At 35.0% G+C, this 26,640-nt stretch overlaps 2 protein-coding genes across 3 annotated transcripts; both read right to left on the reverse strand.

Annotated features, from left to right (window-relative positions):
• Positions 1-245: 245 nt before the first annotated feature.
• LOC125186831 (RNA-binding protein BRN1-like) lies at positions 246-3,856 on the reverse strand. Of its 2 annotated transcripts, XM_048083289.1 has the most exons (12): positions 3,604-3,856; positions 3,442-3,524; positions 3,320-3,371; positions 3,117-3,242; positions 2,900-2,979; positions 2,180-2,359; positions 1,695-2,025; positions 1,413-1,556; positions 1,204-1,334; positions 800-891; positions 559-640; positions 246-457 (listed from the first exon to the last, which is right to left on the reverse strand). In XM_048083289.1, exons 1-11 carry the CDS (start codon positions 3,746-3,748, stop codon positions 595-597), a joined length of 1,410 nt encoding a protein of 469 aa, XP_047939246.1. In that variant the 5' UTR covers positions 3,749-3,856; the 3' UTR covers positions 246-457; positions 559-594. The 2 variants fall into 2 exon arrangements, with proteins under 2 accessions (XP_047939246.1, XP_047939245.1); XM_048083288.1 differs by lacking the exon at positions 559-640 and having other exon boundaries at positions 246-520.
• Positions 3,857-14,385: 10,529 nt separating this feature from the next.
• On the reverse strand, positions 14,386-16,167 carry LOC125190255 (heavy metal-associated isoprenylated plant protein 7-like). Its single transcript, XM_048087509.1, has 5 exons — positions 16,031-16,167; positions 15,780-15,945; positions 15,410-15,618; positions 15,233-15,320; positions 14,386-15,028 (listed from the first exon to the last, which is right to left on the reverse strand). The coding sequence occupies exons 1-5, from the start codon at positions 16,037-16,039 to the stop codon at positions 14,535-14,537; spliced, it is 966 nt and encodes a 321-aa protein (XP_047943466.1). The 5' UTR covers positions 16,040-16,167; the 3' UTR covers positions 14,386-14,534.
• Positions 16,168-26,640: the final 10,473 nt, after the last annotated feature.

Genomic DNA, 26,640 nt, shown 5'->3' on the forward strand with positions numbered 1-26,640 from the left:
ATCTTAACCGATTCTTTTTTATCCCCAATAGTAAAATGGTGGATTGTTTCTCCATCTAACCATGTGATGACTTGAATCCCCAACCTATTGGTTAGAGGGGAATCGTCATACTTAATACTTGTATTGTTTATCTGTCTGTCCTATCAGCAAAAGTAAACATCCAACGATACTACCAATTGAGATGACACAAAAGAATCCCCCATTTCCACTGATATGACTTATGTTGTACTATTAGCACAGCCAAATTTCCTCCCAAAGCCTAAAAGCATAAATTAGATACCAAGATCTCAATCACATAGGAGTACAAGGTTGTTCTCACTCTAGTTAAAGGTGAAGATGCATATGGTTGTAACCCCTCTTTCTCTCTCTATCCAAAAACAAACATTTGACTCACATGGTAAATGTTTCTAACCTTAAAAAATATCGTCTTATGAAATAATCGACGAAATTTAGTAGCCTGCATTGGTCATAACGGAGAGAATGAATTGTACTCAAACAACCAATCATATATGCAGGAAACCTGAAAAAAAAAACAGTTTTCAATCCAAGTAAGACTACCTTTATTCATAATGGATCATAAACAGGAAGCATCTGTTACAAAACTGGACCAGAGACGTTAGAAGCAACAGAAGGTGAAAATCTAAAATCAAATAAAACATATTTCAGCTAGGAAGTACCGTTGCAGTGAAGCAAGTCAAAGAAACCACCAGAATACGAGCAAAATATGGTTTCAACAGTCAATATGATAATATTGGTCACATTAACAACTGCAGTAGTAGTTAAATTTGCACGAATTCACCTTGATACTCCAGCCTCCAGGTGATTGCAGGATGCTTTAGAAGCTCGATGCAGGCATGGCAGAAAATTTCCAACCTTTTTGTGCAGTTGAATCTTACACAAGTAGGGAACACCAAAAGGTCAAAATTTAGAAGACGATATTTTTAAAAATACTAAAATAACTTCAGAAACAGTCTAGTTCTCATAAATAAACAAGTCATATAAATTAAATTAAATAAATAAATTCAATGTGTAATGTGCGGCAACTGTTTTACAAACTACAAGTACAATATACAAATTGGAGATGAAGATTGGCCAGAACTGCTGTATCCACCCCATTTGCCCAATCTCAACATTTTCCATATCCGAGATTCTAAATCATGTCAAGATTCACACTTGATGAATTCAGCTGTCTTCATCACTTACCTCAAAGTTCAGATTTTTTTTGTTACTCTCCCTTTTAAGTTGAACCTTCAATTTTTTACCACCTAACTGATAGCCATTCATTGCACTAATTGCGTTTTGTGCTGCTGCTGGTGAATCATAACTAACAAATCCTGCAAATAGCGGCTCATTAGAAGGAAAACCGTTAAATATAACTTGCATCAGATAGAAAAATTTAAGAGAGTTTATACCAAAACACTTGCTGACATTCGTTGCTTTGTCAACAAAAACTTTTGCACTCAGTACCCTACCAAAACGCTGAAACAGATTTGCAAGCTGTATATCACCATATTGTTGAGGAATGTGGAAGATAAATAGATTAGCTCCGCGAGGACCTGCTCTTCGAAAGATTGACAGCATATAAGATAGTTGCAAAGGCAGATATGCATCAAGTGCATAGACACATCAACTAATATTTACAAAATAAAAGAACTAGGGAAAAGACAGCAGAATAAGAGTGAAGATTCAGCGACCTTCAACGTGAACAGCAGAGCTTGCTCTAACACGTGAAGCAGCTACAGAACTAGATGGTGACAAAGTTGAAGAAGCTCCAAATTGCTGATTATTCATGATTGCTCTAGGATGTGTCCAGGGATAATGAACCCCTGGTGTGGTTGGATAAGCAGAACCTATGTAGTTTGCAGATGGCGCTGCATAATTACTTGGTGAAGCTCCGGATGAAGGATCAGGTATGGCTCCACGTATAGAACGTCCTTGGTCTGTAGTTGGTACCAAATTAGGGAAGGTTGGTCGATTCTGCAACTGAGGTAGGCGATAGCGCACAAAATTATAAGGACCTGGTGTCTACAAAAATGAGAAATTGATATAAACGTACATTCAGTAATAAATACCAGTACGGTAGTACCAAAGGAGAACAGTACTCCTTTAGCTACAAAACTGCATTGTACAATAAGAAAACTTCTGAAGAGGACATTTTCCTAATAAAAATCCAACAAACCTGATAACCATAGCCATTATATGCAGGCACATAACTCATTGGTAGAGCACCATATACGGCATGATGTTGTCCAGAAGCTATTTGCAAAGTCGAAGCTTGCAAAAGTGCTTTTCGAACTTTCCGAGTCTGTCTTTCCTTCTCTGTATCAGCCCACTTGACCACCAAAGGAATAGAAGAACCCTGTCACCACCGTAAGATTAAAATTTCAACAAGAAGAATGTTTTTACTTGGAAAGATAAGAGATGCATACTTCTACTGGGGATCATCATAGAAAAAATAACTTTGCTTAAAAATTCAAAATGATATGGAGGAGTGGTTTCAGAAGCCAGATAAATATAAACAAAAAGACACCCATGTTCATAGTATAGATGATTTTGCGAGAAGTAGAGTCTTGAGTTTCCTGCATATGCTCAAAGAATAACCAAATGGAACTTGCTATACAATAACGGTCCAATTTGTAGTACATATGAGAAATACAAAATTTTCCCAAGGAAGACTAAAGCACCCTTGTATGCGAAAAATATCGATTATAAATCAGATACTGCAACTTTGAGTACAGACAACCTTTTAAGACATGAATTTTGACATATTAGATTAAGTGAAGAGCATAATTATGTCACAGAAAAGGTTTGGCTCTTAACAAGTTTGTAGATGCATCAAAGCATGCTGAGTGAATACTTAAAATTTCATATAAACATGAACTGCTAAATTGACACACACCTCGATCTTATGCTTTCCATTAAGTGCCTCTATCGCCGCGAGTGCTTGCTCTTTTGTCTCAAATTTCAAAAAAGCACAACCTATATGAACGAAGATGGATGTTAGCTTAAAATACAAGTAAGATCGCATGCTTTGCTTTGCTAATACGTATATTGCAAAACAAAGCTCACAAAACAAGCCAAATTGAACATAAGGAAAGAGGATTCAAGCCATTAACCTTTGCTAGTTTGACCAGACCCCCTGAGAATTTGCAAGTCTTTTATCGTTCCATATACCGAAAATAGAGCTGACACCTCAGCATCAGAAACAGTTTTTGGAAGCATACCAACGAACAATTTATGCTCTGATAATACATTTAGAAGATGAGAACATTCAAATAAGAGAGAAACGTAATAGGAAACACAAAATAGCTACATATACCTAGTCTTTCCAGTTCTCCATCAGCGTACTTCATTTGCAACAGCCTAGATGCCTGAATTGGAAAATTAAATCATTCTAGCGACATAAAACAACCACATTGCCTAAATTGTGATGATACTAACCCCAGGCAGCGTAATCTTCTCATGGCACGCGTTGACAGCCTTGTCTGCTTCCTCTCTAGAAGGGCATATGGCGAAACAACATCCTGATTCAAGCTAATTTTAAATCAAAAAAACATAAATCGCATTTTGGATACAGACATGCAAATGAGGATGGAATCGAACCTCTGGAAGCGCGCGTCTCTTTGTCTCTGATGAGTTTGACCTCGTCGACGAGGGCGAAATCTCTCAACAATTGGAGGAGCTGAACCTCCGACATCGGCTTCGGCACTTGCCCTACGAAGAGCTTCACGCTCTCTCCTTCCGCCATTGCCGCGTCACAACTACAGCTACTACTACTTTCTCTCTCTACAACTCTCTTTCTCAGTTTGAGGGAAAATGCTTAACCTTAACGGTGATCTGTGATGATTTTCAAAGTGCTTTCCATTTTTGTTCCGAGTCGTCTTCCAAGGAAAATCGTCCCTGGATTTACGTCGCCAAACCACCCTCCTATTTCCTTTTATTTACGAGATCTGCCATTCAGCGCTTGATGTGTTAAAAAGTTAAAAATCATAAACCATTATTAGGAAAAATCTGAATAAATTCATTTATGGAGTACTCTCTTGCTCACATTGCTCACATTTAAGCAACACATTGTAAGTATATATCTCTCTTATTTTATCATTATTTTATTTTCTTCTCTCTATTTTCTTCTCATTCATACTTTATTCGGATGAAAATCCTCTGCTTTGCTATTTATTATTCTTTCCGTCTCATAAAAATATGCACTCTTTCATTTTTAGTCCGTTCTTTAAGAATATGCACTATCTAATTTTGGTAACTATTTATCACTAATGAGGTGAGATTCATTCTCCACTAACAATACTTTAATTATTTTTTCTCTCTATCTCTTTCTTAATTTATCAATTTTTCATTAAAATATGTGCCGAATCCAAAATGCATATTTTTTGGGGACGAAGGAAATATAACACAATAACAAAAAAATCAAAGAATATTATATTAAATATATACAGTACATTTTTTTATGTCATATTAGAAACATCAGAGGTTGTTGTGCTGAAGAGAACAACAGAGGATCCTCATCCACTTTATTCTCTCTTTATTTGGTACTATTTAAAAATTTGTGCTCAAAAGAAATGTGTCACATATAATAAAATAGAGGAAATAGTATTTGTAGAATTATACCTTAAAAAAGATTTTTTAAAAAAAGCATTAGTATACGGACCCTGAACAAGTTTTATTTGAGTTTTGATTAATTTTCTCGATTTCACTAATACTTTATTTGTCCTATTAAAAATGAAACGTTTTCCTTTCTAGATCATTCCATTAAAAACTAAACGTTTTTTAAAATGAAAACAACACTCACTCTAATTTTTTCCTCACACTTTTACTTTACTCTCTCCTTATAATCTCATAAAATAAGACTATACAAAATCTTGTCTAAAAAATCAAATGTTTTATTTATTAGGGCCGAGGGAGTAGATTACTGGGCTTGCTTTCCATGGCCATACTCCATAGGCATAGGATTCTACATTCAACTATGTCGTGGCAAAATCGTAGATAAACATGAAGATGAGGGCAAAACACAAACGTGACAGACTGTCCTGCCTAGCCACGTAAGCAAGAATACAAACAATGAATTCAGTTCCCGTGCCAACTGTGATTGTATAAGTTCTATTCCAATTTTGCTTTTTCCATTTTATAAATTCCAGTGTTTTAATAAAGAGTGATGCTAAATGGCGGCTAAGGCCCTTAAACCAGTAAATATAAGTGTATATTAATAAATAAAATATTAGTTATAGTTAGTGGATGACTTAAAATTACTTGTATATCCTTTACCTTATTTTTAGTTATTTATTCTCATCTCAAATTTTCAGACGAGGAGGGAATCTGTATACTATTTCAAATTTCAATAAATTAAAGTTGCATTAATAACTACTCCACTTCCTATTTAATAGCCCTCTAATTGGAATTTGAATCAAAGCAGACATTAATTAATTGAGTTTTATTTATATGCCCAATCGATTAATATATTGTTTACTATACTACAAAATTAAATTATATATTAACAAAATATATTTATAAATTTGAAACATATAATACCGAATCTTAGTTAGCATGAAGTGTAATTTTTTAAATAAAAAGTTAAAAATAAGTGTATTAGTAACTCAATTAAAGAAAATTAATCTGCTATTTTTTTTGTATTATAAGTTTTAAATGTAGTTGAACAATTAGATGAATTTTAAAGTCAAATGCACAACTAAATAGTTACACCCTCCATCCAGGATAATTTGGGTCATTTTGATCGGGCACAGGTTTTAAAAATTGTAATGAAAAGTGGGTTGAAAAAGTTAGTGGAATGTGGATCCTACTTTTATATACCTCCATCCCACTTTAGGAGTCCCGGTTGAGTTCGGCACGGGTTTTAAAATATGTAAATGAAAGTTGGTGAAAAAAGAATGTGGAATGTGGGTCCTACTTTTTTATATTAGTTTTATAATAAAATGTGAGTGAAAAAAGGTTAGTGGAATGTGGAGCCTAATACCATTTATGGAATATTCCAACCGGGACTCCTAAAGTGGGACACCTAAAAATGGTAAACCGTGACTCCTAAAGTGGGACGGAGAGAGTATTAGTTTTATAATAAAATGTGAGTATGAATGAGTTAGTGGAATATGAGGTCCACTACTAAAAATGGTAAAAGTGAAATGGGACAAATTATATGGGACGGACCGAAATGGAAAACTGGAACGAATTATCTGGGACGGAGGGAGTACTTCTTATAATCGAGTGAATTTTTAAATAGTGGAATTGTTCAATTTGATAATTGAATAGTACCAATAAAAATCTCAAGTGTATCAATTTAAAGGATTACTACCTTTTATATACTACAGTACTACGTTTAGATGTAATTGGGCAAGGTGAATTTTAGATTCAAGTGAACAATTCAAGTGAATCTAAGCACTATTGAATTGTTCAATGGATTCTAAGTTCATTTGAATTATTTAATTACATCTTACAGTCGAGTGAATCTAAACAATAGAATTGTTCGATTTTATCTAAGATTCAATTAAATTGAGTAGTATCAGTAATTCAATTAATTCGATTACCTTTATATACTATACTATGTTTAGATGTGATTGGACAATGAAGGTTAGTTTTAGGTTCAAATGAATAATTCAAGTGGATCTAAGCACAATTGAATTTTTCAATGAATTATTTAGTTACATGTTATAATAAAGTGAATCTAAACAGTAGAATTGTTCGATTTAATCTAAGATTCAATTAAATCGAGTAGTAACAGTAAAAAAAAACATAAGTGAATCAATTTAATCGATTACCTTTTATATACTATGTTTAGATGTAATTATGCAATAAAGGTGAATTTTAGATTTATATGAACAATTCAATTGAATCTAAGCACTATTTAATTGTTCAATTGGTTTTTAAGTTCAGTTAAATTATTTAGACACATCTTATGCGATTGAATCTTAAATAGTTGAATTGTTCGATTTGGTTTGAGATTCAATTGAATTGAGTAGTATCAGTGTATCAATTAAATACCTTTTATATATTATGTTTAGATGTAATTGGGCAATAAAGGTAAATTTTAAATTCAAATGAACTGAGTAGTATATGTAAAAAATCTAAAGTGTATTATTTTAATTGATTACCTTCTATATGGAGTAGTACTATGTTTAGATGCAATTGGCCAAAGGTGAATTTCAAATTCAAACGAAGAATCCAAGTGAATATAAGCACTACTGAATTGTTCAATTGATTCTAGATTCAATTGAATTATTTAGTAACATCTTTTAATCTGGTGAATTTAAACAATCGAATTGTTCAATTTGATCTAAGATTCAATTGAATTAAGTAGTGGCGTATTAGTAAACTCTCAAGTAGTCAAGTGTATCAATTTAATCGATTATTTTTTTATATAGCATGTTTAGATATAATTGAACAATAAATGTGATTTTAAAATTCAAGTAAATCTATGCACTATTAATTGTTCAATCCATTATAAGTTCAACTGAATTGTTCATGTGAATATAACTTCCAATTATATTGTTTAATTTAATAACTCAATTGAATCAAACACCAAATTAATATAATAGTATTAAATTAGATAATCGGATTCGATATTTTTAAATTTTGACTAGATTTTTAGATTAAACTTAATTTATTCAGGGATTATTTGTTGCTTAGTTATTCTTATATCTATTTTTAATTAATATTATGTTGTATTCCACATTTTTCTTAATTTAGTTGAAATAAATAAAATTAGATATAAAATCCAAATAAAATTAAATATAAATAAATTAAATTAAATATAAAATTGAAATATTTTGACATTTTCTAAACCCGAACGTACGGGATTCATTTTATTTGGAGTAATTTTTTATGGCAACTTTACTTTTAGTCAACAAACATGTGAATCAAATTATCAATTTAATCTATTACATTTTGCATTCATTTTTAGATTAATTGGACAATTAAGGTGAATTTAAATTCAATTAAACAAATCAACTGAGAATCAGATTTTATTGTTAAAATTTGCGATGGAGTTACTGATTTTATTTACTTAAAATTGTGGATGATCGATAGGATGCTTCTTTAATTGCAAGATTTCAATTAATTGTCTACAACATCTACATTTAAATTCTCACTCCTTTTTCGTTCATTTATCGGTCCATTTATCAATACAAGCATGCTGCTTCCACTAGATGTAAGACATGTACATTTAAATTCCTGCTCCTTCTTTTTCGTTCATTTTTTTGTCCATTCAATTAGAAATATAAGAGCATCCACTATAGGGGCGGCGCGCCGGCCGCCCCGATCGCGGCTAAGCCGCGGCGGCCTATTGCGGTGGATGCGTCCGCCCCGGAGGCGGACGGATTTGGTGGGGCGGAAGGGCAATCGCCCCGAATGCGGCGAGGACGAGCCGGAGGAGAGAGAAGCGCGGCGGCCGCCGCGCCTATCTATTGCACTGCGAAATCGCCGCGGCGGTCGCCGGTTCCTATTTTTTATTTTTTTTTTTATAAATTTCAATTTTTTAATTATTTTTTTGGCTTATTTTAATAAATACCCCACCAATTTGTTTTTCACTCCACACCCATTTTCACTCCACCTCCAATTTCACTCTTCAGAATTTTATACCAAATGCACGGGAGAGACGAAGATTCACCCGGCACGGAAGAATCGGGATACGGATACTATCCTTATTTTATAAAATGTTCGTTGTATAATTTTCCGGTATCCATTAATACAACGAATATTTGGTCTCATCGCACTTTTTAATTTTATTATTATCTCGTTTTCTAATTATTTTTAGTCTAATAACTTTAATTTTAATTGAATTAAAATATACAAAGAATAAAAATAAAGTGAAATGTGGCTAACAAAAATGTCCACTATTGCTGCGGAAACTTTTTTTTGTGGCTATGGACAAAAAAAAAGTGTCCACCAAAAAGTGTCCTCCTATAGTGGATGCTCTGACTCTTGCATTCTAACCTTTAATTGCATAATTTGTCCCTTATATTATTCATTCGTGGGAGAAGGGATGACCCTGATGGAACACTATGGAGATCAACCAAGGGCAGTAGCAATGAGTAGAGCAACAAATACTAATAAACTCATTCTCACATTTTATCATGTCAATATAAACCTATTTTACTTTATCTTACAACGAATCTAACCAAAAATAATAACAAAAATTTACAGAAAATCAAAAATACCATCATAGAAAACATTTAAGAAATCCATCCAAATTTTATAGAAAAACAAAAATATCAACACTGGAGTCTTTTCCATCGCCGCTGCATCGATTGTGAATTTCAGTCAAAATATCAAAATTACGTAGACTCTTTCTCGACAACTTCTCCATTGATTCAAAGTTTGTCTAAAAAATGTAAATCGGGGCTTTTTTGCCACTCAACCTATTCAAATTTTATCCAAAAAAATGTAAATGTGTGATTGAGAATTGCTGCACATTTCCTTTTTCAATCTCAGTTTCGCCGATTTGCAAATTGGAGACTTTTTTTTTGCATATTTTTGTGGAGATGGGTGAAGGTTCCAGATATGGGAGAGAGAGAAACTAAAAATGAGTGAGGTTTCCAGATATTTTCAGTTTCAAAGTCGTTGCTGCATCAATTTTTTTTTCAGATGACAGAGAAAGGCTCAGATATGGGGGAGAGAGGATGCTGAACATAATAGAAGAGAGAGAGAGAGAGTGACGACGCAAAATGTCATGGCTCCAAATGTCATGGCTCCAAATAGCGCCAATTTCACCTCCAAATATGAAAAGGATATAAAAGTAAAATCAATTATTAACTAAATCGGAAATTTTAAATAAACCGATTTTTTTTGCTATAAAATCAGTTTATGACCGGCTATAATGTGGCCACGTAGCATTTCCCAATTAAATAAAGATATTTTGTTATCGGACCAAAGATCCACGTCAAGTGGACGTGGGTGTACGTAAATGAAATGCAGAAAGTCATTAATATGTATATTTTCGCACTCATTAATTTCTCAAATGATTTTGGTTTCGAATCACCATGTATAATTAGACAAAACAAACCAACAAAATAAAGAAATTATGTCGGCAATCATGAGTCGTTTCGAAATAATTACCCTTTAAAAGTATCTAATTTTTAAGTTGGTGAGGTTGGTAAAGTTAATTTCCTTTACTAAAAGAGAAAAGAATAGGTGTGCAATGTGAGAATTGAAGAAATTAAATGTAGATAAACGAAATCATATATGCTTTTATTTTAATTAATTTTGACATAAGATTCCTTTTCTCATGTGGAAAATTGGGGCATCAGTACGTTTGGAGAATTTCTTATTAACTTTTTTACAACATACTAGTTTATCTGAATTTGTAAATAACATGTATTGCTAGGGTTTAACGAAATGGTACTATTTTACTATTCAAATCACATGAGTGTAGATCGATTCTAAAAATTACGTAAGGTTTTCTGTGAAAAATGACGCAGGCAATAATGAGTCTCACTGTCCACCCACACACGTACGGGGAGAGCCACTCGCCCCAGCAACTACATATTGGGTGAGTGCAGGGTGTCTATGTGATTGGGCGACTATGAGATTGGATGAGCAGACATGTGTATGAATTTATTTATTTTTAAATTTGTTGATCATTTTTGTTAAACTTTCCTCTAACTAATTTTCTTTTTTATTTTCCATTCTTTTTTTTTTTCAGAATGTAGAAATTGAAGTAGTTGATGATGTGTCACCACTTCATCATAGGGAAACACCATAGTGGGTGATGTAAAAAACGTTAAATAAAACTGTAAATCTCGTTCTTATTAAAACATTTTTCCGTCTAAACTACATTTTGAATCGATTAACATAATCTGTTGTCAGAAAAAATAATGGTAATAATAGAAGAAGTGATAAATTACATTAGATTCTCCCTTGAGATGTGAGAATGTGTAGGACGTGACTGCAAATCGAAATAGTCCAAATTAGAGAGGTTGCAAATCTTGGCGGGAGATGTAACGGCTACGGATGCAGCCTCTCATTATAATATAAATCCTGTAATAAATGTCAGGATATCTCATTACTAACTATGCATTGCATTACCTCGTGACAAGAATTTGGTCCAAATCTTTCTTCTATTATTACAAAAAAGTGTCTTAATAAAAATGATTGGATTCCTTTAAATCAATATTCCCTAAGTTTGTGGGACCCAAAATGGGGGCTCATTCCATCTTTACTACTAGTATATGATAAGATTAAGTGCATGTGACGATAATTAAAAGATGCAGTACCTTCTCAAGAATATTAAAATTAGGAATAATAAATTAATAATTAGTGCCAATGTGATAGTAGTACTTTGTAATTAAAGAAATCAATATACCACGAATTTTCTTTGACCGGAGTATTATGTTAATTATGATCACACAAATTACAAAAATTCAAGATGCTAGACCAATAGGTCAAATTTTAAACATTTTAATAATCTAAAATGCGAGTGCTTAGATTAAAAGTGGTACAGTAAGATTCCATAGCAAGTTGGATGGGATGCATAAATATGAGCGCACATGCTGTGGTACAAGAATAAGTTATGTACCCCATTAATAATGGCATGAAAAATCATTGAGTAAATGAATGGTTGAATCTATATATAATGTCACATTAGTTCAAAAAGAATATTGAATGGTTTATGAATCAGAGGTAATCAATTGATAAAGTGGGCCAATAAATTTGCGATTGGTGATCTTCTACATCTCGATCCCGATCTCCCTCGTACCTATATTATAATTCACGTACATTATTCCTCGTTTGTGTGCTTTAGTATACATATCACACTTACTGAAATTGAAAAATTAGATATGATATATTTAATTCTATAAAAAGTGGTGGAATTTGTTAGATAAAACTTTATACCATAGGGGAAGTTCGGTTACTCATCGAAGTTAATTACTATGTCATTGAGAAAGGCTAGGATTAATAAATTAGGACCATTATTGCAATGTGGCATGTCTTGAGATTAAGTATTGAAGTTGTAACTGTCCAACTTTCATATTGACGATTGTCCTTACATAATAACACAAGTGTTTTCAGTATGTTTTGTCCTTATTCATATACTTTTTGAAACACTTCTCATTAGTCATTCATTGCAAAATTGTAACAGACTCACATTATGACTCACATTATAAGCACGCTTAACTTTAAGATTCTTTTAAGATGACCACTAGAGAAGAATATAACTTCTTATTCATATGAATAGCATCCATAAAATCTATTAAACTCTCATTTAATACTTTGCATATTCGTGTATTCCCTCGGTCCTAGTGTGTTTCATTTTATTAATGTTCCCGCTCACTTTAGAAATATGAGTCGCTCATTGCACGTGTCCACGCACCGACAACCATCCACTATGTCTATAATAGTTAATCATCTCCGATCTACTAAACCGAACACCCTATAAATATACTCAGTACATCACTACTAAATACTTGTATCATTTTAAAGTTCAAATTTGTCTGAAAAAAAATTTGTTGGAAAATAATTTTTTTATTTACACATTAAGTGTAATAGCTACTGCCGAAACAATATGTTTTGATCCATATTTATCGACTTCGTCAAAAAGTTGATGGTCAATAACATTGTGGCCATATTAGGTGCAATTATAAGAAGCAAGAATATCATATGATACACCTTATTTGTAAATTTTGATTTCAGATCTACCTTCTTAATTTTATGTTACCAAACATAGTTAATCAATATGCAAGAGGTGATACTATTCACCAACAATATTTTTATGTTGCCAAACATAGTCTAATTGATTATTTACTTGAGGAGGTGAAATGGAGTCTAGCTTTTCTTCAAATTCATAATTATTTATGTAAAATCTACCCAAAACAATTAAAATATAGTCCAAAGCTCATAATTGCTTCTCCACTTGCGCAAAATTACATAATGACAAGGTAAGTGCAGCATATTAGACGTAACAAACGTAGTAAAACTCCAAAATTTGAAAGAGAGACATCTCCCATTTCAGAATATCCCACCATCATCAACTACTTAGATGCCATGCTTCTAAAATGAAATATCTCCATCTCATAAATGTTCAATGCATCCATTGTATAATCACATGATATATACTCCACCTTATTTCTAACTATATACAATTAAACAATTTTACTATCAAAATACTTTTTCTCATTACATAAAGTAGCACATAAGTTAAAATCGGTTACCAACCATTATTTCCCTATTTTATATATATATATAACCGACTCATCGGATAATTCAATCTACCTAAATGTTGTCACTATATGTCACTAGAGATAAACATTTGACGTGCCACAATGACATAGAACAACCGCACACCATTCAGTTCTATATTTGGATTGTGTGGCATTCAATTCCTATTGTTTTCCCCACATTAATTCACCTTCACAAATTCACCTATTATATCTACCAGTCAGTTTCATTTTATGACTATTTATCCTCTTTTGTCCTAGTTTTCCCCTTGCTTTTAAATGCATCAACCCTCCAATGATGATCATGTAAACAGAGCTTGTGAAGTCGGACAAAGTTGCTGGCATCGAAAAGCCGAATCGGGATGTAGTATCAAAGTGGAGCTAAACTCCGAAAGGCTAGGGCAGAGCTGTCGCACCATGGGTCTTGCAGCTAACTCTAAAGGTGGTGGACCACGATAGAGTCGGTTAACCTCATCCCCATCCGGATCCGTCATTGCAGCATGACCAATCTTAATTTGTGTTTACGAATACCCAATTTTAATTTTGGGGTTAATTACTTGCAATTTAGATCAAATCGTTATAATATGGAGTAGCAATATACTCAATTTTAACATTCTTTGCAATATAAATTTACCTAATCTTATAGGCGAGATTAGAGTTGGACAATATGATGGGCTAGCTAACAGTCAAGGCACCAGTTTAAAATTATTTAATCAATTTTGAGTTTTAATATAAATAGAATATTTAAATCGTGATCTCGTTTTAAAAAGTGTAGATAGGATCTTCATAAATGAAATTTAAATAATTGGGTCCAAACTAGAATAAATGTTAAGATTGGATCTTCATTAATAAATTTCAAACATTGGGTACCCAACTTAAAGTTGAGTTTCCAATTTATACAGTGAAGACATTTCAGTCTATCTTGAAGTCTAAAAGAAACGATATATAGAAAATTCAAGTTAAATCGGAAACCATTATTTATAATTTTTAAAAATAAAATAAAAAAGGCGAAAAGGGCCACCAACAGAAAGTCATGTAAAAAGACTAGGTTGGTGTAACAGATGATGATTTGGCCACTACATGAATTAGTAATTAACGTGTAGTCCAATTAGTGTTGTTTGCAGAAAGGCCATAGGTTCAACTGTTTAAGTATATTATTATTTTACTGTTATTATTACTGATTGATGGGTATGTAAGAAAGATTAAAGAAAGGTAAAAGTAAGAGAGGGGTATGTAATGTAGATTTAGAGGGCAGACAGGGCCACATGAAGAGAGAGAGAGAGAGAGAACAACATATTAAGATGGGACAGTATACCCATGTGGCCACCACTATAAGTTGAATTCCCAATTATACCCTTGGTATCACATCACGGTACATGCATTCGGATTCTCATCGCTAAACATCTGCGGCGGTGGATATTCAAGCTGGTATTCCTGCATAAATCTCTGCGGATACACCGGCTGCGGCGGCACCTGCTGGTAGTAGAAGTTTGGGTTGTAATAGTACTGCATCATCTGCATCTCATTCTTCTTCAATTCCACCACCTTCGTCTCTTCCCCCTCCGCCGCCGCCGGAGCTGCCTCCGTCTTCGCCGCCGCTTCTCCGCCGCCTTCTTCTTTCTTCTCTTTCTCTTTCTCTTTCTCTCCTCCTCCTTCTTTCTTGGCTTCCTTCTCCGCTTCCTCTGGCTTCTTCTCCTCCTTCTTCTCCTCCTCTTTCTTCGCCTCCGCCTCCACTTTCACCACGGTGGCGTGCTTCCCGGTTCTCTTGTGCACGTAATCCGTCAGCTTCTCCGCATCCAACACTCCTTTCACTGTCACTTGTGAGCTCTTCAGGTCTGGCTCTACACTCTCCACTCCTGCAATAATTCTATTTTACTAATTTTGTATATACTGAATTGACTTTGGGATTAATTCAAACGGAATCTTGGACTTATCTTTTTTCTTTTAAAACCAATCTCTACTAGAGATGGAAAAGGAGATAAGGATGGGAAAGGCTAATAGAGATGAAAAGGGAAACATAAAATTAATTCAATAGTCTCTTTTCTGAAAATCAAAATCACCTTTCATTCTTTGGATTCTCTTTTTGAGCTCTTGAGCACAGGCCTCACAATGCATGTACACTCCCAACACCACTGTAATCACAGGCGGCTGCACACAAATCACATGATTTACCAATCAACATTCTCATTCTCAACTAATCAACACCAAATTAAAAATAATTAATTAATTAATGAGACCTCCTCTTTCTTGACTTCAGGCTTGGGCGCCTCTTTCTCCTCTGGCTTCTTGGCTTCCTCAGGCGCGGGAGGCGGCGGAATCGGCGAGATGAGCTCCACTTGGCGGTGGCTCTTCCGCTGAACCCTCTCCAACACCTTGAGCGGATCTGCTTTCTCCCCCTTCACCACCACTTTACTCGTCCTACAATCCGTCATCACATCCTCCACTCCTGCAAATTTTTACAAATCAGTTACTCGCATGCACTATTATTTTTTTAAAAATGAAAGATCTAATTAATTAATTAATGTAGTTACTTACCATCGAATCCTAATTAGATTTTTAAACAAATAAAATGAGAGATCTAATTAATTAATTAATGTAGTTACTTACCATCGAATCCTTTGAGGCAGCGGCGGACTTTCCGAGCGCAGCCCTCACAATGCATGTAAACTTTGAGGACGATTTCCTGCGGCGGGGGCTGCTCCTCCGCTTTCTTGTCATCCTTGGGCGGCTCCTCCTCGGGCGCCGGCTTGGGCTCCTCCGGTTTCTTCTCTTCCTGCTCAAAAAAGGGAAAACATAAATGAGGCGGACATTGAAAGCAGGGAAAGAGAAAGCGCGGGAGGGGAGAGAGAGAAAGAGACCTCTCCCATTTGCAGAAATGAAATGAGTCTCTAGCGGAAATGCAAATTTGAGCTTTGGTGAGTGTGTATTTGGAAAGAGGAATGGGGTAGGGGGAATTTAAAGGTGGCTTCATGTTTGGGCTAATCACCTAACTCAACTTTCATTTAATTCTATTTTCTACAAATTTGTATCCACAATTTTTAAAGGCGTACTGGATATGCCTCCCCGAATTTGATATAATAATTATCAAATTAAATAATAACGGAAATTTTACACAAAATTAGTGTTTGCCTAGTTAAGTAAATAAAGAAAAAAAATTAAAAGTATAATTTTTATTAAAAAATTGAAATGGCTCTGGAATTTCTCATAAAAAATGAATAACTTAATACGGTGGATAATATAGATGAATTAACAGTATTTTGGAATTTTAAATGTATAATTTAAGAAAATTACATTAAACATTTTTAAAATATTCAAAAAATTACAGCTGCGACTAAAATATAGTACTACGAGCATTACTCCAAAATTTATTCAACATAAAAATGACCAATTATTAAAAGAGAGTCAGTGTTGATTTCTCAATTAATCAGATGACCAATTATTTAAAGATAGAGAATTTAGACTCAATATTTTATTTATTTATTTATTCCATAAGATTGTAACGGTGGTTTGTGTTTTATAATTTGATGTACTGTACTGAAGATTTATTGAACTTTTGTTCATTATAGTTATCTCAAATGTGTAGCTAGCAAAAGTTGTAAACCATTATCTATAACATAAATATTTTTTTTAGTACTATATATAAATTACAATCAACTTGTATAAATTTATAGTTCCGTCACTGTATAACATAACTAGATATAATCAATTTTTATAAATGATCGCAAAACAAACTCACAAACAATATTTAGAAATTTTAGAAGAAATGGATTAGCATGGGATACATAAGATATGATCTCAATTCTCAAGTAATTAACTAATGAAGTAGCAATTGACAGATCACAGATTGCATATATTTGGGCCATCAGTATCGAAGTCTCACTCCGTCTTAAAATCAAACTACCACATTCCACTTCTTTATATTCAATGTCAATATTGTACTTATAAATGAATGTGATCGAGTTTGTTGAATAATCAAAATAATGTGACGAGTAAATTAAATTTTCTTTATGCGAGTTCAAAAATTCTAAAATTATGTTTGCTTTCATTAAAGATAAAATTGCGTTTGGGTGATTTCAGATAAATTTCTCAATAAAATATGTGAATTAGGACATGTGTTGTTATTATTTATAGGTGGTATCGCATTTGTGCCTTTCGTAGCAATTATAGTTTGGTACTGACAATACAAACTATGCCTATATGTCGTTAGGTGTATTAGAAATAACAAATTTGAATTGATTTATCACGAGCTTTTTGAAATTTGATTGACATTCAAGAAATTTCATTTTTTTTTCTAGTACCTTTTTATCTGATAAACAATTCCGATGAATAGAAGTTGTTTTAGAAACTTAAAATGTCAACATAGACAACATATTCGATATATTAAATTAAACGACATCATAATCATGAGTTCATCTAACGCACTTACATACTCGGACTTGAATTAAACCTGAATTTGCGCATCCGTCGCAATTGCTACCTACTTATAAGACTCGACACCAGACATACACATCTGATTTTAACAAGTTGACCAATTTTTCCCATTAATTATCCACTTCATGCACACAATAGCCACTTCAATTTTGATTTCACCGAAAATCTAAGTTGAGTAAAAAACCTAGGAATATTGAAAATTCTTTGATTCTCATTCATATTTTGAAAGATACTATTAAAAAAATATACTACTACCAAATTGACATTTTGGGTAATAGTTAGATCTTTTAAATTATTCAATATTAATTTTGAAATATTATACTACTACTAATATTATTGCCGATAATTTGTCATCAGTCGAAATCACTCTCATTCGAATTTTTTATTAGAATTTCGAACTTGTACTCCCTCCCGTCCGCCATTAGGAGTGTCATTTCTTGGTGGCACGGATTTTAAGAAATATTAAGAAAAGTGGATGGAAAAAAGTTAGTGGAATATGGGTTACACTTGAATATAATAATTTTAAATTAAATGAGAGTGAAATGAGTTAGTGGATGGTCCTATTACCAGTAAAAGTGAATCAGGACTCCTATTCATGGACGGACAAAAATGAAAAAACGAGACTCATATTCGCGGACGGGGAGAGTATATTTCATGAAGTCCAGCAAAGTTAATACTATATGCACACATTTTCCGTCATCACATAAACCTCTGTTTTGAACTGTAAATTTAGGAAGTTAAAACGAGCATATGATTCATGTGACTAAGCTTAAACAGGATTACAAAAGGTGTGAGTATGCAAGGGACGTGGCAGTTATGTGAGAGGTGGCACATGCTTGGTGTATCTGCTCTACGTTATGGGCAACCGTATTTTAAGCATATACCCATTTTGGCATTTTCGTCTCTGCTCATATTCTTGCGTTATCTTACGTGCTCTTCACGTGCTCCTCTATTCTTCCCTCTAATTATTTTTATATTCTCTTATCAGATTTAAACTGCTTAATTATTTTCACAACAATAACCCATAGATAAAACCATGCGTACTCACATGTTTGATGCATCATACTGAATTTATTACTCTGTTTGATGGAGTAAATAATCTGTCTATTTTTAGAAACTTTTTTTTTCTGATGGATTTCATCTCCAATAGTATTCTAATTTTTATTCTGTCTCTTATATTTTATTAATTATTATAAAACACAAGCTATTTCAGAAGACATATACAAAAAGCCATTTTGCAGATATTGGAAAAATCTATCTACAGAGGAATTTTGTGCCCAATCTATATACTATATTCTTAAAAAATAAAAGGAATCTAAGCTCGAATTGCTAACCATATCTCTAGCCAAAACCAGTTCAAGGTATTACACCCTATGACCTATATATTGTACTCGGATATTCTATTTATCCCAAATAATAGTCGTATTTTATTATTTTGGTTTATCTATTAAACTTGAGTGGTGTTCAGTTTACTAGATAAAATAGTAATACCAAAATATAATCTAAAATTAAGTTGTGAAATTATTTTAGTCATAGACAGTTAGCTATAACTAATCATTCCATGATTATCCATCTAAGATTGAATTATGGAATTGAATCTCATGAACCAAACACATGACATATTTAATTATGTGATACAATCTTGCAAACTAACACCCATTTAATCTATTTTTGTTTTTGAAAAAATTTCCACAACACGTTACATTAATATGTATACTAATAAAGATATCACTATTTACTAATATTACAAAAATTTTTTCTATCTGACATACTACTTTAATAATTTTCATTTAAAATCCATATATATAGGAGACCAATGAAATACTTGTTGGTTTCTGGATTTACAAGATATAAGCCGGGCGTGATACAACCCAAAAGAAGGAATACAAATGAACTAACTGAATCGAAATTACAACGGAAATTTCGAAACAAATAAACCGTAAAAGGAATTTAGCCGAGTCGATGAGGCCTCTTTCCACAAGACGAGATACGCCCCGGTAGTGCTCTTTGGATTGGCGTTTCGTCCCTAAAGATAAAACGGCTGCGTCTCTGGTGAAGCAGCACCGCTATCAACAGAGCTCCGGCGAACTGGATGGAGGAGAGGGCAGAGCTTCGACAGAAGAACAATGCAGAGAGAGGAGAGAGTGTATGATGCAGAGTGTGGATTCTAGTTTCTGGTGTGTAGAATGCTAGTCTACTGTAGGGGTCAACGCAACCTTGATGGCTGTCATCAATGTCACACCGTAACGGTCGTTGGTTACGAGCTGTAACGTTCGGGCGTTACACGCTCAGAGCTAGAGAGGTTGAATCTAGACGCTTCTAGATTCAGTCATGACGTGGACTGTCACGTTGGCTTACGGCGTCATACTAACGAGGTGTCATCCCGCTTGGCTCGCTGACGTGGAAACGGTGGTGGTCTAAAAAGAATTAGACCCTAGACCCACTAGCCTTGGGCCAAGCCCACAACTAGGCCCAAGCACCAAGCCCACGACCAGGGCCAAAGACCACCCAAAGACCAATTGCCAAGATCCAAGGACAAGGACAAGGACACGGGCACGCGCTCGGGCTCGGGCTTGGGCTCGAGGCTCGCGGCACGCGGCTCGCGGCGGGGCGGGCGGCGGCGCGCTCGTGTGGGCTCTACAGCCCATCTTAGTCCACTATAATTATTCCATGTAATAATCCTTCTTATTAAATACTAGTTTAATAAGGTTGTAACTTCCAATGTGGGATAATTAACTCTCTTAATTATTCCCTAAGCTTCTCTCATAGCTCATTAAGTTTGCAATTTTGCACAACTTTAATCCCTTATTTCTCACTCACCGGGAATCGGATTTGAGAAAATGAATATACCACGGTCATCTACTCCGAACGTATATCGACGCTATATCATTTAATTTCACAAAATTAAATGTCTCGTTGAAATTATAATTGGTCAAAGTTCATTGACCGGGCATAGATTCCAACAATCCCCCACATGAGTGGAAATAGCCAAATGCAAATGCATGCAGACACAAGCTCAACCCTCGAGAGGTATATAAGCATAAGTAGGGGTGTCGAAACGGGTACCCGCGGGTACCCGCACCCGACGAGTCGGGTACCCGCACCCGATTTTGGCCGAAATTGTTGTCCCGATACCCGCCCCGCACTGTGTCGGGTATTACCCGATACCCGAGTCGGGTATCCCGCACCCGACATGGCGGGTACCCGACCCGACCCGACCTTTTTTTATATTTTTTTAAAATCTTTTTTTAATTATTATTTGCATTGTCCTCAACTTATAATCTTCATCCGTTATAATATTGGTATTTTATGCATCTAAATAACATACAATTCCATGAATCATTAGAAACTTAACATCCACAATTTAATGTGTGCAGTAATACATGTGTGTGTAACATATGCTATTGTATATTATTAATGCACTACATATGCTACTGTATATATTAGTATTTGTACATAGAAAAACACACTTTAATTGCTCTTAATAGGAAAAAAGTTTTTTTTAAAAAAAGAAAAGTTATATGCTGAAGTTTGAGTCACCAGATAATTTAAAAATTATATTAAAATTAAAATTTACAAAATGCTAAACTAAAACCGGGTAATTTTTGGGATTATCGGGTATCCCGAGCGGGTATCGGGTATACCCGATAACCGCAAAACCAAAAATTTGATTACCCGATCCCGCCCCGTTACCCGTTTCCGTTGGATAGCGGGTACCCGATACCCTACGGGTATCGGGTCGGGTGTGCGGGTACCCAATACCCGCTACCCGTTTCGACACCCCTAAGCATAAGGATAGGTAGCTTTTAGCTTTTAACCTTCCATAGTCAATGCCATCGAATACACAGGCGGCCTAGTAGCGCGATGCTTTGAACTAGTCCCCCACGGCGTGCTCCGAGACAATGGTGTTGACACTTAAACACCTCAACCTCATCCGTTCTCACGTTTTGTGTCCTTTGTGGCCTTGGACACCACTTTGGATTCATAAGTGTGTAATTTGAAGCGGCCACACTTCACACTTACATAGGTGATTCCTGCTCGAGTATCTTGCCCTACTCGGTCTCTTTGAGAACTTAATCTCCTTGAGATCCTTAGGAATCATTAAAAGTCATAGACTTATCCTCACCACAAGGCAAGTTTTCAAACACTCTAATGCTCTTTAGGGAATAGATGTAGATGAGTGTTTCTCACGAACTCTCATAGCTTAGTTTTCCCATTGAACCAAGTTCTTGGGATCTCCAGGTCATCATGGTTGGGTTACCACTATGACGATTCTTTAGTTTGTGGATTTCAAACCCATTCCTCTAGCAACTTATTCATCTGATCACGGTTTAACCTCTTTCGTTAGCTTTGATCCGCTAGATTATCTATTGATTTCACATAGTCAATTGTAATCACACCTGTTGTGATCAAATGTCTTACGGTATTATGTCGTCTGACGGAATATGTCGAGACTTACCGTTCTAGAAGCCATTGTTCGCCCTCCCGATAGCGGCTTGGCTATCACAGTGAATCAACACTGGAGGCACTGGCTTACACCAACCTGGAATATCCTCAAGGAAGTTCTTAAGCCATTCGACTTTTTCCCCAGTTTTATCTAGGGCTATGAATTCTGATTCCATAGTTGAACGGCAAGTTTTCAAACACTCTAATGCTCTTTAGGGAATAGATGTAGATGAGTGTTTCTCACGAACTCTCATAGCTTAGTTTTCCCATTGAACCAAGTTCTTGGGATCTCCAGTCATCATGGTTGGGTTACCACTATGACGATTCTTTAGTTTGTGGATTTCAAACCCATTCCCTCTAGCAACTTATTCATCTGATCACGGTTTAACCCTTTGGTTAGCGGATCCGCTAGATTATCTATTGACTTCACATAGTCAATTGTAATCACGCCTGTTGTGATCAAATGTCTCACGGTATTATGTCGTCGACGAATATGTCGAGACTTACCGTTATAGAAGCCATTATTTGCCCTCCCGATAGCGGCTTGGCTATCACAATGAATCAACACTGGAGGCACTGGCTTACACCAACCTGGAATATCCTCAAGGAAGTTCTTAAGCCATTCGGCTTCTTCCCCAACTTTATCTAAAGCTATGAATTCTGATTCCATAGTTGAACGGGCTATACATGTCTGTTTCGTGGATTTCCACGAGACAACACCACCCCCAATAGTAAAGACGTATCCACTTGTTGAAAGTGAGTCCTTATTGTCGGATATCCAATTCGCATCACAGTACCCTTCAAGTACCGGGGGGTATCTCGAAAAGTGTAGCCCATGATTTTGAGTATGTTTTAGATATCTCAAAACCCTTACAAGAGCTCTCCAATGCTCTTTGCTTGGATTACTCGTGTAGCGACTCAACTTGTTCACGGCACAAGCAATGTCCGACCGAGTGCAATTAGTTAAGTACATAATGCACCCAATGACCCGTGCATATTCTTCTTGTGCAACGGGTTCGCCCTTGTTTTTGCTCAAGTGAACATTGAGTTCAATTGGAGTCTTAACCGGCGTGCCATCGTAGGCATTGAATTTCTTCAATATCTTCTCAACATAATGAGATTGAGTTAAGATGATTCCATCGGATGTTCTTAGAATTTTCATTCCAAGAATTACATCGGCTAGACCCATGTCTTTCATGTCAAAGTTTCTCTTTAACATGGTTTTTGTCTCGTTAATCACTTGAGTGTTACTACCCATGATTAACATGTCATCAACGTAGAGACACACTATAACGTACCCGTTATCAGTGCTTTTAATATAGACACATTTGTCACACTCGTTGATTTTAAACCCATTTGATAGCATCACATTATCAAACTTCAAGTGCCATTGCAGCGGTGCTTGTTTCAATCCATATAGGGACTTTACGAGTTTGCATACATTTTTCTCTTGTCCAGGAACTACAAACCCTTCGGGTTGTTCCATATAGATTTCATCCTCTAATTCACCATTTAGAAACGCAGTCTTAACATCCATTTGATGAATCTCAAGATTGTGCAATGCAGCAATCGCGAGAAGCACTCGGATAGATGTAATCCTCGTTACAGGTGAATAGGTATCGAAGAAGTCATGTCCTTCCTTTTGTTTAAAACCCTTTACAACTAATCGGACTTTATACTTATCCACTGTTCCATCGGCCTTAAATTTTCTTTTAAGCACCCATTTGCACCCTAAAGGTTTCGTACCTTCGGGCAGATCAACCAACACCCAAGTGTGATTTAGCCACGATGAATAATTATAGTGGACTGTCACGTGTCAGCCACGAGGTGTCATCCCGCTTGGCTCGCTGATGTGGAAACGGTGGTGGTCTAAAAAGAATTAGACCCTAGACCCACTAGCCTTGGGCCAAGCCCACAACTAGGCCCAGACCACCCAAAGACCAATTGCCAAGTCCAAGTCCACGGGCACGGGGCTCGCGGCGGGGCTGGCGGGGCCGCACGCGTGTGGGCTCTACAGCCCATCTTAGTCCACTATAATTATTCCATGTAATAATCATTCTTATTAAATACTAGTTTAATAAGGTTGTAACTTCCAATGTGGGATAATTAACTCTCTTAATTATTCCCTAAGCTTTTCTCATAACTCATTAAGTTTGCAATTTTGCATAACTTTAATCCCTTATTTCTCACTCACCGGGAATCGGATTTGAGAAAATGAATATACCACGATTATCTACTCCGAACGTAAATCGACGTTATATCATTTAATTTCACAAAATTAAATGTCTCGTTGAAATTATAATTGGTCAAAGTTTATTGACCGAACATAGATTCCAACAATACTGTTATTTAATAGTAGTACGTACTAGTCTTATAGTTTGAGTTTGCAATTAATTTGATCGAATCAATATCAGCTGAAGATGTATATTCGCGTTTGGTGTTATAAACATCGGTTTTAAGAGCCAAAAGACAAACTCCCATAGCTAACATGAAATATGTTGTAAAGTTTGACGCTTTTTTAGTTGAATCTTTATCTCTTGTCCTAACTTAATTAATTTTTCTCTTTAAATTTAATATTGCCTAATCATGTCACGTATATGAAAATTTAATATGTCATCTTGGTATTATATGTACTCAATCAGATACCTAAAATTAATGAAATTGAAAGAGGACGTAGTATCTTACTGAAATTGTTAATTGATGTGACAAAACGTTCAATGATGGGAAGTAATAAAATATTTTCGGTCTTCAAGCAGAGTATACCGTTCTCCTATCTATTTAAGAAATTCTGAAAATATCTGGAATTAATCATTGCAACATCATAATAGATTGAGTGAAAAACATACTATAAATATTGAATGTTCATCCTATTTTTAGTGACATTCATGATAAATGTCTCCATTATGAAGGAACAAAAAGATATTGTTTTTACACATCCGGCACTCATTATTAATCAACTTCCCATTACATTACTGACACATTCACTTATTTAGTTGCACCTATCTTTCAGCACACCATGATTATAAAGTGAATACATATTTAATTTAGCAAAATTGAACAATTATTATATGTATATATATGCATTTATGTATAGTGAATATTGGACATGGTGGACAGAACGAAAAATTTGAATCGTATGGTAGTCCTTTACTCTCTTTGGTTGAGAGTTAGAGACTAAGATAATTGAGTCATATTATTTTTAACTTATGATAATTGAGTTATATCAATTTTTAGCAAAAAATTTAATTTTTCTCGTACTTACTCTCTTTTACTTTATTTCTTTTTTATTTTACTCTTTCCATTTAAAAAAAATGAACCAATAATTTAATAAAATTTCATGAAAAATGAGAATTATTTCATCTATTTGATCACAAGATTCACAACTCACAAGTTATAATACTATCGGTTTCCAAGCGTCTTTTTCACTGATTGAATACACAAATGGATTCGAATTTGGAATCCCTTTTAGGAATAGAAAATGTGAAATTTTCGGTGGCAAGATGGGTAGCGGGTAATAGCTAATCCCCATCTCGACCCGCTATCCGCCGGGTATTGGGTACCCGCTACCCGACGATAACGGGAAACGAAGCGGATCGGGTAGTGTGTTTTAGAGTTTTGCGGGTAGCGGGTATAACCACTACCCGCGCGGGTATACCTGTTAGTCCCGATGATACCCGTTATTATTAGTATTATCCATATTCCATCTTTTTATACTCCCTCCGTTCCATAATAATAGAGGTGTTTCAAATAGTTACAGTGGAGAAAAAAAAGTAAATAGTTAAATAATAATAGCCATATTCGCACTATTTGAAAAATTAAAAATTAAATATGTAGAACGGAGAAAAAATAAAGTAAGAGAGATAATAATGTAGAGAAGATTATTTATATTATTATATTTCTAAAATGAGTGAAGAAAATGAAATGTATCTATTAACGCGGAACAGTGGGAGTATAATCTAAGAGTTCTTTTAAAATATTTTTATATTCCAACAAATATACAATTGAAAACTCATCGGAACTAGCTATAGAGTGTCCCCTCACTTTTATTCTCAATCTATTCAACGTTTACCATCGATATTAAGGGCATCTGCATCGCTGACTCGATGTTGTCTCGGTCTCGTCTCGACGAGACGAGACAACATCGAGACAGCGTTGCGACGCTGCGTGACGCCCACTCGCCGGCTTGCCTGCGAGTGGGCGTTGGAATTATGACATAATAATTTTTTTTTTTATAAATTCAAAAATTCGAATTTAATAATTTTTTTTTAAAACGGTCAAATGACCGTTGGCCTCAAACGGTCGTTTTTTTTTTTAAAAAAAAATTCTTTTCTTTTATTATTCTATAAATATACTCCATACTCCATTCACCATTTTACACACAAACACTACTCTCATTTCTCTTCCATTCACTACACTCATCTATTCCTTTCTCTCAAATTCTTGAAAAAATGTTCGGCGATGGAAACTCCAGCGGCGGCGGCTCCGGCAGGCGGCGCTCCGGCGGGTTCGACTTGAACTCGTTCGACGATTGGGCGAGCATGTACAACTTTTTGGGTACTCCCGGTTCGTCGCCGGGCACCCAAGCCTCGAC

The sequence above is a fragment of the Salvia hispanica genome, chromosome 5, assembly GCF_023119035.1.
Source record: "Salvia hispanica cultivar TCC Black 2014 chromosome 5, UniMelb_Shisp_WGS_1.0, whole genome shotgun sequence".
NCBI lineage: Eukaryota > Viridiplantae > Streptophyta > Magnoliopsida > Lamiales > Lamiaceae > Salvia > Salvia hispanica.

Bases quoted from the DNA above. Each gene is read 5' to 3' on its own strand.
- LOC125186831 (XM_048083288.1), bottom strand. From the start codon at position 3,748: ATGGCGGAAGGAGAGAGCGTGAAGCTCTTCGTAGGGCAAGTGCCGAAG. The intron at 3,525-3,603 runs GTTCGATTCCAT...AGCTTGAATCAG, and splicing joins AGAGACGCGCGCTTCCAGAG to GATGTTGTTTCGCCATATGC. The intron at 3,243-3,319 runs GTATATGTAGCT...ATGTATTATCAG, and splicing joins TGGAGAACTGGAAAGACTAG to AGCATAAATTGTTCGTTGGT.
- LOC125190255 (XM_048087509.1), bottom strand. The intron at 15,321-15,409 runs GTCTCATTAATT...ATTTGTGTGCAG, and splicing joins CTGAAGTCAAGAAAGAGGAG to CCGCCTGTGATTACAGTGGT. The intron at 15,029-15,232 runs GTGATTTTGATT...GAATTATTGCAG, and splicing joins GAGAATCCAAAGAATGAAAG to GAGTGGAGAGTGTAGAGCCA.